Source organism: Rhinopithecus bieti, unplaced genomic scaffold (genome assembly GCF_001698545.2).
Source record: "Rhinopithecus bieti isolate Rb0 unplaced genomic scaffold, ASM169854v2 scaffold_32760, whole genome shotgun sequence".
Lineage (NCBI taxonomy): Eukaryota > Metazoa > Chordata > Mammalia > Primates > Cercopithecidae > Rhinopithecus > Rhinopithecus bieti.
The window spans coordinates 432321-443514 of record NW_016813956.1 but is presented as its reverse complement, the minus strand read 5'-3'; the positions used below and the strand labels follow the sequence as shown (position 1 = coordinate 443514).

At 43.3% G+C, this 11194-nt stretch overlaps 2 protein-coding genes across 2 annotated transcripts in view; one reads left to right on the top strand and one right to left on the bottom strand.

Annotated features, from left to right (window-relative positions):
* LOC108513389 (uncharacterized) overlaps positions 1 to 10231 on the top strand; it is a 22079-nt gene extending 11848 nt beyond the window's left edge. The window contains exons 2-3 of the mRNA XM_017849130.1: positions 8391 to 8738; positions 9713 to 10231. Of these exons, the coding sequence (XP_017704619.1) occupies positions 8391 to 8738; positions 9713 to 10175 (811 nt within the window). The 3' untranslated portion in view covers positions 10176 to 10231. The remainder of the gene's footprint in view (positions 1 to 8390; positions 8739 to 9712) is intronic.
* Positions 6807 to 8787, bottom strand: LOC108513434 (histone H2B type 1-F/J/L-like). Its single transcript, XM_017849187.1, has one exon. The coding sequence runs from the start codon at positions 8740 to 8742 to the stop codon at positions 8362 to 8364; it is 381 nt and encodes a 126-aa protein (XP_017704676.1). The 5' UTR covers positions 8743 to 8787; the 3' UTR covers positions 6807 to 8361.
* Positions 10232 to 11194: the final 963 nt, after the last annotated feature.

The window sequence follows — 11194 nt, the reverse complement described above, 5'->3', positions numbered from 1 at the left end:
TCACTCTATTGGCCAAGCTGGAGTGCAGTGGCATGATCTTGGCTCACTGCAACCTCTGCCGCTTGGGTTCAAGCAATTCTCCTGCCTCAGCCTCTTGAGTAGCTGGGATTACAGGTGCCTGCCACCATGCCCGGCTAATTTTTGTATTTTTTAGTAGAGATGGGGTTTCACCATCTTGGCCAGGCTGGTCTTGAACTCCTGACCTCGTGATCCACGCACCTTGGCCTCCCAAAATGCTGGGATTACAGGTGTGAGCCACCTTGGCCGGCCCTGGCTTCTTAATTAATGATCCTTGTTAAAGATTTAACCTCCCCTTTGTTGTCGTACTTTTCGGGGTCTGTCCCGCACAGCCTGGCTGACTGATGTATGAAAGGAGTACTCACACACAGGTATGCAGTATGTAAGAGCAGCCTTCTGACCTTTCAGAAGGTCTGCTCCTTTCTTTATAGTTTCTCCTACCACTCTGACTGATCTCCTATATCTCCCCCTTTTGTTTTTTGCATCAGGTTTTGTTGATTGAAGAATACAGATGTGCACAGTGACAGGCTTGACAGGTGCAGCGGTTCCAGCTTGTGTTCCAGCTTTGCATCCTAGAAGCAGTAGATAACATAAGACAAGCATGAGTATAATCAGCAATATTCTTTTCCAATCAAAGAGTTACCCCAGGAGTGGGGGTCTATCCAGGAGAGGTGTTTTTGCACATTGTTCTATAGGGCTGTTACTGAGGAACCTCACCAGGGGTGTGTTAATCCCTCCTACCAAAGCAGTCACATTGTTAGAAGCTGGGAAGGGGCTGTCTGCCTAAGTAACAGGGCAGAAGAAAGGTGACTCTAGAAGATGGGCCTAATAGAGTGTAGCAGGTACGAGTTGCAGGCAGAGTGAGAGAAAAACCAATACCCTATGAGTGTTGCAATGTACAACAAAGAGCATAGCAAGGAACAGATTATCTGGAGTGAATGGTGTTTGTGTCTGGAGCGGGATTCGCTCAGCTTCCTGAGTTGTCTTCTTCAGCATAATGTCCAGGGCCTGTGTTGTCCATGGAAGCCGCATCGTTCTGGGGCTACGGGTCCTGCAGGGTCATTTCCTTTATTTTTGGTACCGGGTTGGGTTCCAGCCACGCCATGGTATGGTTTGATGTGTCGCACAGAAATCCAAAGAGGACTTGAGGGGGTGTGAACACAAGCATATCCTTTTCTCCATGTTAACAAATCATTTGGACTGCATCATAGATTACTATTTACATCTTTCCATAAAAACTAAAGGTTTCATATTCTGAAAGGTTTTTGCAAAGTGCTTTTCTATGGCTGATTGAAATTTATCGTTTAAATTTAGGAAGTTAAGGGTAAATAAGGCTAAATTTAAGAAGTTAAGGGTAAATAAGGCTTGTGCTAGTAATGTTGTAGGGTCCTTACTCATATTCCCCCTTTTTTGTTTTTTAAGCATATTTTTAAGGGTGGAATGGGCACGTTCCACTATGGCTTGTTCTTATATAGAAGGGGGTTCTTTTCCTGAGTTACTTTGGTCTTTACTATTGGGGCATTCCTGTTTCATATGACCTGACTTTTCTCATTGAAAACAATTTGAATTTTATCCCTTTTACTTTTGAGGCTTTAATGCCATAGCCAGTATTCTGGCTTTCTGTGTTTCAGTCTCCACCAGCTGACATGCTCATATGAGTTCCCTACTGTAGCTGCTTTCCCTCTGACTGCTTGCATTGCTTGCTGGCAATCCACATTAGCATTTTCATAGGCCAATTACAACAATAAGATATCAGCGGCCTTGGCATGACTGATTTGTCTCTTAAGTCCCTGGGTTAACCGATTGATAAATTCAACAAATGGCTCCTGAGGCCTTTGTGGAACATTTATAAAAGATCTCTGTTGAACTCCACCTTCGGGAATTTGGTCCTAGGCCCCTTGAGTGCACAAAGACAGTTGCGCATAGACTTGAGGGACAAAATTTAATTGTTGTTATATATTAATATAGGGACCCCTCCCCTGGAGCACAGCAGCTATGTTCTGTCCTGCCAATTGATTCTGGTTAGCCTGTTGTTCGCACAATTCATTATATTCTGCCCTCTGGAGGAGTTATTGACTGGCCTCTAAAGTTGTTTTAGCTAGCACTGACTAGTCCCATGGAGTCAATATGGTAGTTATCTGCTATAGCCTCAATTAATCCTCTTGTGAATGGGTTAGTAGGTCCATTTTCTCTAATGCTTTTCGTTGTTTCCTTAAAAGTGTTGAAAGTAATAGGCTTATGTACCTAATTGGTCTGTTGATCTTGCATCATGGGACAAGCCAGGAGCTCCCCTTCTAATGCTGCTTGCCTAAGACGGGGTCCCATAACTGTAGTATATCTCTTGTCTTCTTCCCAATTTATTGGGGGAGGAGACTTAGGAAAAACCTCTGTCTCCTCTTTGGTATCTTTACCCGGGTAATGGCGGGGCTTAAGGAGGAGGAGGAGGAGGCAGTAAGGTAGATGATAGTTCTTCCTCCCCTCCTTTTTTAGGCTCTTCTGTGTAGAGCAGGACCAAAGCAGCCCTAACCAAGGCCCATAATATTAAAGATGTTACTGGGACCAGTTGCCCTTGTACATGATGTTGTTTAAGATTTCTTCCCAATTGCTTCCAGAGCCCTAGGTCTAGTGTGCCTTCTTCTGGGAACCATGGGCTATGGAATACAACACTTTGCATTACATCCCTTAATTGAGCCTCTGAAACCAAAGTTCCGCTAGCTTTAAGCAGCTGTTTCAATATTTTTATATACTGTTGCTGTTGAGCTGATAACTGTTGTCCCATGATGAAACCCTAGCTTGAAAATCCCCTTGAACTTGGAAATCCCCAGCGGGGACCAATTACTTACTGAGCAGTCACTTCACATTCATTTTAAAGGGTTCGGTCCAGATCCGTTGCAGTGTTCCTCACACTGGGCACCACCTGCCGGATCTGTCCCGCAGACCCTGACTGACTGACGATGAAGAGTACTCACACACAGGTATGCAGTGTGTAACAGCAGCTAGGAGACACCTGGGTCAAGTGGCCAAAGTGCAACCTCGAGAAGCTGGAGCTGCTTGCTTTTATTCAGTGCAGGCAGAATGCCGAAAGCCTGGGGCAAACACAGTCTGTGGGTAATTAACATTTATTGTTCCCCTTTCAGGGAATGTCACACACATGGATGTTCAAAGGTGAATTTCTGGATAACTTCAAACAAACAAGCCTGATCAAGGTAATTTCCCCTTGCTTCCTTGCACATACTCCTCACCCTCTGCCTCAAGGCTAACAGCTGCCTTCAGCTATTCTCCCCCGAAGTTGTGCAGAGCCTTGCTATAAGCTCCTCTAACTCTGCCTATATAAATGAAATCTGAACTTCCCTATTTCAGAATGCTATCTCTATTACTTTGGAGTTGGTGTTTCCAGGTGGTCCATCCTTATGTTTTGTGCTTGAATAAATTCTTTATATTCTTCAGTGTGCAAGAAGAAGGGCTTAAACAAAAACAATAAAAATATATTCTGACTCTTTTGGTTATTTTTGTTTGATAAGTTGTATACATTATTTTCTCCATGGGACAATGTTTCCTGTCCTAGATAATAAGGACCATGTGTGGTTCACCTTTGTGGTTTGATTTAAGTAATGTGGGCATTTCAGATGTGAAAGGTTTTGAGAAACAAGGCAGATTACCTTGAAATGAGAAAGCTGAGGTTTTAAAATAAAAGGTGGCCAGGCGTGGTGGCTCACGCCTTTAATCCCAGCACTTTGGGAGGCTAAGGTGGGCAGATCACCTGAGGTCGGGGGTTTGAGACCATCCTGACCAACATGGAGAAACCCTGTCTCTACTAAAAATGCAAAATTAGCCAGGCGTGGTGGTGCACGCCTGTAATCCCAGCTACTCGGGAGGCTGAGGCAGGATAATCACTTGAACCCTGGAGGCAGAGGTTTCAGTGAGCCAACATCATGCCATTACACTCCAGCCTGGGCAACAAGAGTGAAACTACGTCCAAGAATGAATAAATAAATAAATAAATAAATAAATAAAGCAAGCAAGCAAAAGGCAAAGTTGAATCTTATTGGTGGGGGTCGGGGGAGTCAATGCATAAAGAACATTGACACCAATAGGTATGTCTCCAATGCTGAGTTGAGAAAATCCGGGAAGATAGAGGACAGGACTAAGGCAGGTAGCATTGGAGCTGCTTCTGTACCTGATTACTGACTAGAATGGATATTTATAATAGCATAGCTAGACACAGTAGCTCATGCCTGTAATCCTAGCGGTTTGGAAGGCCAAGGCAGGTGGATCACTTGAGCCCGGGAGTTTGAGACCACCCTGGGCAACATGGCAAAACACCATCTCTACAAAAAATATTTAAAAATGTTTTGGGCATGTAGGTGTGTGCCTGTGGTCCTAGCTACTTGGGAGGCTGAGGTGGGATCACCTGAGTCTAGGGATGTTGAAGCCGCAGTGAGCTGTGATCACACCACTGTACTCCAGCCTAGGTGACAGAGTGAGACAGCGTCTCAAAAAACAAAACAAAAAAAAACAGTGCCATTGGACTTCAAACTCAGCCCAATCTCATTCACTTTAGGCATTGAGTGTGACCATGTAGCCCTGACTTCATTTTTCAAGGTGTTTTTCTGATTTACCAAGTCCTATGCTGATTGCGAACAGCTACATTTGAAGTCAGCGCCATCTGTTCATGTTAAAATGAACATTTGATTCTAGTTAGAGATGCATTGTTATCTTCCTAACTGAAGCAATTCTTGTCAATGTTTACTTTTTTTTTTTTTTTTTTTTTTTTTAGACAGGGTCTCTCACTCTGTCACCCAGGCTGGAGTGCAGTGGTGCAATCTTGGCTCACTGCAACCTCCACCTCCCAGGTTCAAGTGATTCTCCTGCCTCAGCTTTCCGAGTAGCTGGGATAATTGGTGCAGGCCATCATGCCCAGCTAATTTTTGTATTTTTAGTAGAGATAGAGTTTCACCATGTTGGCCAAGGCTGGTCTCCAAGTCCTGACAGGTGATCTGCCCGCCTCAGCCTCCCATAGTGCTGGGATTACAGGTGTGAGCCACTGCACAGGCCTTCCTTTCCTTCAGGATTAAATGTGAACATTATAGCTGGAGCTGGAACAGGGATATATTCAGAAAGACAAAATTACAATGTCATGCGGAAAACTACTTTAATGCAATGATAGCCTCCAAATACACTACCAGGCAGGCTGTTCCAGAGGCTGTGAATAGAAAGTCTCATAGCCCAATGTAAGTTTCCTGAGCTCCATGGCTTAATTTTATTGAATGAATTTGAAACATGTAGCAAGAAACAAGCAGAAAGAGCTTTGGCAAGTGAACACATTTCAGATAGGTTGCAAATGACACAGTCTCAGTACCTGAATCCTTGGTTATGCATGTCATATGTGTGAGGTTTCTCTCTCCCTCTTGTATATTTTGCCCACTGAGAGGGTGATTTCAAGAAACAGAGTTCCTGATAAGCAAAGAAGTCAGCAGATGCAAATTATGTGGAGCCAACACACGCTTGCTCTATTGGTATACAGCCACCTATATTGCTCAATAGTGGTATGCTGACCAGCCATGCCTTTTATATTCATGCTGTCTGTAGAGGGCCAATGAGGCCAGCCAAAACAGGTGTTAACAGTGGGCGGTCAATTTATGACCCCATAAATATTGAGTACTTTATAAATATGTGGTGTCTCACAAATATCCAAAGGGTTTTGGTTCTTTCATCTCTTCCTGTCTCTTGAGTAGCACACACACAAGCCCTGCTGACTTTCTCTATGTCTAACACATCTCACAGGCTACTCATTTATGATTGATTATGAATATAGGTTTTGAATTTTGTCTACATTTCACAGACTTCTTGTATAGGTGATACTTAACACTTCTTATGAATTTCATCTGTCCCATTTGTTGGGTTGGTACTTCATAGGAGAATTCAATAGCAGAATATATTTGAGAGTATTTCAAATAATAAGAAACACATTACATTTATATATAGAGGACAAACACATTTTATGTATATATGTATGTATGAGATATATATATATATATATATATATATAGAGAGAGAGAGAGAGAGAGAGAGAGAGAGAGAGAGAGAATTTGTATTTTTTTTTTGAGATGGAGTCTCTGTCGCCCAGGCTGGAGTGCAGTGGTGAGATCTCGGCTCACTGCAAGCTCCCCCTCCGGGGTTCACGTCATTCTCCTGCCTTGGCCTCCCGAGTAGCTGGGACTACAGGCCCCAGCGACCACGACCAGCTAATTGTTTATATTTTTAGTAGAGACAGGGTTTTACTGTGGTAGCCAGCATGGTCTCCTGACCTCGTGCTCCGCCTGCCTCTGCCTCCCAAAGTGCTGGGATTACAGGTGTGAGCCACCGTGCCTGCCCGCGACAGAGGGAATTTCTAAGGATATCGGAACTCCCATGTCTGAGCTGTATTAGGTTTGTGTGAGGGAAAAGTAGACTTTCATTTTCATTAACTATTAGATACTAGTTAATGTAACTAGATAGATAACTAGATAGATACTAGTTAATGTAACTATCATATAGTCATCATATGTTAATGTAACATATGATGATCATAGTTAATGTAACTATCATATAGTCATCATACTAACTCACACAGGTGGACATATACTAACTCACACAGGTGGACTATCATATACTAATTCACACAGGTATCATATACTAACTCACACAGGTGGACATTAAAAATATCTTTTATAAAAAATTATTTGCATAAATATACAATATTTGCTGTCTTATAGTATTACTTTCTATATTTCAGTGAGGTTGTACATTTTAGTAAAGCAATTCTATGAAATCCTTGTAAACCACTGATGAGACATGGCCAGATGAGAATATAAATGGGTAGCCCCTATTTTTAACCATAGTTCCATCAATATAGACTTGAACTCTGTGCTCTCTCCCTTCCTCTGTCATCACTCTCTTGCTCTCTCCCCACCCCTCCTCCCTGGCCACTAGGGAGGAGGCAAGAAAATCTACTTTTGAATTCCATGCTGCTGGCTCTTCTTCTGCCATCTCTTTTGCTCCACCCTCCCTTCAGAACTGCCTCCATGAACTTGCAAGTTTTCAAGATTATGTTAATTCAGCTTTTGGCAATTTAAATTCAGTCCCATCAAAAGCCCGTTTTAAAAGAAAAACATGACCTTCAGACTTATGTTTCTTTCTTTAGTTTGTGAGTTTATTGTATCAATATCCACTTTAGATTTCAATCCAGGTAAAGGACAGGGATAGTTTCTATATTTTTCACTGCTCTTTCCTAAGTATTTTCTGTAATTTAATAGGTTCTCAGTAAATGAATAAACTCAAAGTACTAGTCCATCCACCAGATATTTTGAGAAAAATTGAAGGTACATCTCAGATCTAGGTTCTTAAAATACTCTTCCCTTACCTCCTGCTACCCCTACATTTTATGATTCAAGAGAAATGCCCATGAGGGTGGAGGAATGTAGAGGTTTCAGTCTGTATTACCCTACCATTACAGTTGGCAATCTTGGTATTTAAAAAATCCACAGCAGAAGTTGTGTACATAGTTTTGCTGATTCCTGTTAGCGTTTTCAAGTTAAGACTCCCTGAGCCTGGCCTTTTTGCTGACTGCCAACCAACATTACCTAAAAACAAAGACACATTGTTGCCAGGTCTTTTAGTATTTATATTGTCTGCTCTACTTTGTCTTACAAATCTAAATTTTTTCAGACACCTAAAACCCCTCATATTACTTGCTGAATAACTAAAGGTTTATTCCATGGCATTTTTTTTTTCATTTTCATAGTTTGTCATCTAACCCTTATCTATTAAGAAATTTCAATTTTTCTCAGGTACTTGGTAAACTACAATATCCCAGTTGACGTTAAATTCTAGGAGGCTCCCACAAAGATCACATTATGCTATCTAGAGTGGGTTCACTATTGTAGGCGCTCAATGTATTTTCAAGTCATCTTGAATACTCAAATTTACCAGCTCCAGACTGGACGTGTTGCTCCAAGTTGATTGCATCTAGGTTTTAAACTTAACTTTTTGTTCCTAAACTAGAATGTCCACTTTTCCTGCTGTGTCAAATTGTCTGCTCAGCAATACAAGGCAAGGCTGAGGTGGGAAAACTTAAAGACCAGCAGCCTGGGCAATGTAGTTATACACCACCTTTATAAAGACAAATGAGCTCTAAAATCTTAGTGTTTAACAGAGGCACAGGATAAACTGGCAATGTAGGAGAATTTTACCTGTACTGGCCACACTTCTCCGGTAGAAAACAGCAGCACCCAGCATTAAAACTCTTAATTGAAATTGTTAAGTGGCTCTGAAAAGAGCCTTTGGGTTTGAACATGCGTCCATTTACTTGGAGCTGGTGTACTTGGTGACAGCCTTAGTGCCCTCGGACACGGCGTGCTTGGCCAGCTCCCCAGGCAGCAGCAGGCGTACCGCCGTCTGAATCTCCCTAGAGGTGATAGTAGAGCGCTTGTTGTAATGCGCCAGGCGGGAAGCCTCACTCGCAATGCGCTCGAAGATGTCGTTGACAAAGGAATTCATGATCCCCATGGCTTTGGAGGAGATGCCAGTGTCAGGGTGGACCTGCTTCAGCACCTTGTACACGTACACAGAGTAGCTCTCCTTGCGGCTGCGCTTACGCTTCTTTCCATCCTTCTTCTGCGCGTTGGTTACCGCCTTCTTGGAGCCCTTCTTCGGAGCGGGAGCGGACTTAGCTGGATCAGGCATTGCAACAAAATTAAAGAATAAGAATACACCCAAGAGTGGACGCTTAACAGCACAGCTGGCCGTTTTTGTAGGTCTTTTATGCAAATAGGTGCTTAATCATTTTCAATTCCTGATTGGACCAAATCAGCCAATAAAAAAGTTAAATTCAAGTCACTTTTTGATTGGATATTTATGCGAAACCTACCTTACATCCTTTTCTACACCACCCGGGGGATAAAACGTAGTTTTCATTCAAAACATTAGAAAATTAATGCCTTGTTAGTAACATCTAGCTATAAGTTATGTCTCCTTAGGTGCGAATTTAAACAGAAACAAAGACGGATATTATGTTTCTAGTTTCCTACCAAATTGCAGCTTCCGGATTTAAAATTATCTATGAATAACTAATTCTAAAATGGAAATTACCTAAAGATTTACGTGTTTCCAGAATTATACCATCGGCTTTCTTTTATAATCCTATCATGGTCGTCAGCATTCTTACAAAAAATTTAAGCTTTTTCGGTAATCAAAGGATGAATACATTTCAAGAGCGATGGGATTTTAATACATCCCCTAGGAACGGAGTGTCTGGAAGTGAAACCAGTGTTTGTTGAAAGGTTCAGAATATAAGGAATAGGGTACCTACATTAAAAGTAAAATATTTCTTCAAAGTAAGAATTTTCTTAAAAATATAAAGGACAAATTGAGCTGCACCAATCACTTTCAAACGCGGAATTTTTGAAATCGCTCCGGAACTGCAGAAAGTTCATTTCCGTCTGTCAAACGTAATCCCAAAGTGATTAAAATAAAATCAGTGAAGGTACATAATACAGGTAGGCACATAAAACATAATAAAATGTAAGGAACTAGGGGAAAAAAAGTATTTAGATAGGTTAAGGTTTTCTAAAATGAGACCTAGTAGCCGATCACAAGTCAGGGCGCGAAATTGGAAGATTCGGACCAATCAGAAGGACTTTGCCTTTATAAATAGGAGTAAGAACAACTGTTGGTTCCGTTGTGACCGTTGCTTGAAACTCATTCCTATGGCCCGCACGAAGCAAACGGCTCGTAAGTCCACTGGCGGCAAAGCCCCGCGCAAGCAGTTGGCCACTAAGGCGGCTCGTAAGAGCGCGCCGGCCACCGGTGGCGTGAAGAAGCCCCACCGCTACCGGCCTGGCACCGTCGCCCTCCGTGAAATCCGCCGCTATCAGAAATCGACTGAGCTACTGATTCGCAAGCTGCCATTCCAGCGTCTGGTACGTGAGATCGCGCAGGACTTCAAGACCGACCTGCGCTTCCAGAGCTCGGCGGTGATGGCGCTGCAGGAGGCCTGCGAGGCTTACCTGGTGGGGCTCTTTGAGGACACCAACCTGTGTGCCATCCACGCAAAGCGAGTGACTATCATGCCCAAGGACATCCAGCTAGCTCGCCGCATTCGCGGAGAGAGGGCATAAGTTGTACTAAGGGTGTGTACCAACTTAAACCAAAGGCTCTTTTCAGAGCCACCAACAGTTTCAGTTGAAAGCGTGGTAGCACTAGAGAGTAACGTCTCCTGAAACAAGGAACGTGGAGGGTTAGGGGATAGGGGGAGGGCCGGTGGCTCTTCTAGCCTTTTTTCTCTTTTCCATTGTCTTCAAAATGGCCGGGAGCGGCGGCTCAGGCCTGTAATCCCAGCACTGTGGTAGCCCAAGGCGGGCGAATAACTTACACAAAGGTCAGGAATTCGAGACTAGCCTGGCTAACAAGGTGAAACTCTCGTCTTCACGAAAAGTACAAAGCCAAAAAACAAAATGACGGGCGTAGTGGCGCCCTCCTGCAGTCCCAGCTATACCAGGGGCTGAGGCAGCAGAATCGCTTGAATCCGGGAGGCAGATGTTGCAGTAAGTTGAGATCGCGCCACTGCACTCCAGCATGGGTTACAGCGAAACTGTCTCAAAACAAACAAACAAAAAAACCCGGCTGTGTGCTGAGGCAAAACCAAAACTACAGGGAAAAAGGAAACAACTTGTGGACAAAAGTGTACGAAAGCTTTATTTGTGACAGTATAGGGAGTTAAATCATCTTATTTTTTTTGGCTTGCCCTAAGAGTTCATTCGAGACATCAACAGGAGAAACGGATACAAGTTAATATAAACAAACTTTACGTGGCACGGGAGCCTTCCAATTAAAACCCCAGGGTGCAGGTGGAGCTGTACACTATGCCCAGGGAAAACTGGGTTCAGGGAAATATTACTGCAACTTTTTTTTTTTTTTGGAGACAGTTTCGCTCTTGTCACCCAGGATGGAGTGCGGTGGCGCGTTGCGGGATCCCGGCTCACTGCAACCTCCACCTCCCGGGTTCAAGCGATTCTCCTGCCTCAGCCTCCCGAGTAGCTGGGATCACAGGTGTGTGCCACCACACCTGGCTAATTTTGTAGTTTTAGTGGAGACAAGGGTTTCACCATGTTGGCTATGGTTGGTCTGGAACTCCTGA

Excerpts from the sequence above, each read along its gene's own strand:
- LOC108513434 (XM_017849187.1), bottom strand. The coding sequence starts at position 8,742 with ATGCCTGATCCAGCTAAGTCCGCTCCCGCTCCGAAGAAGGGCTCCAAG.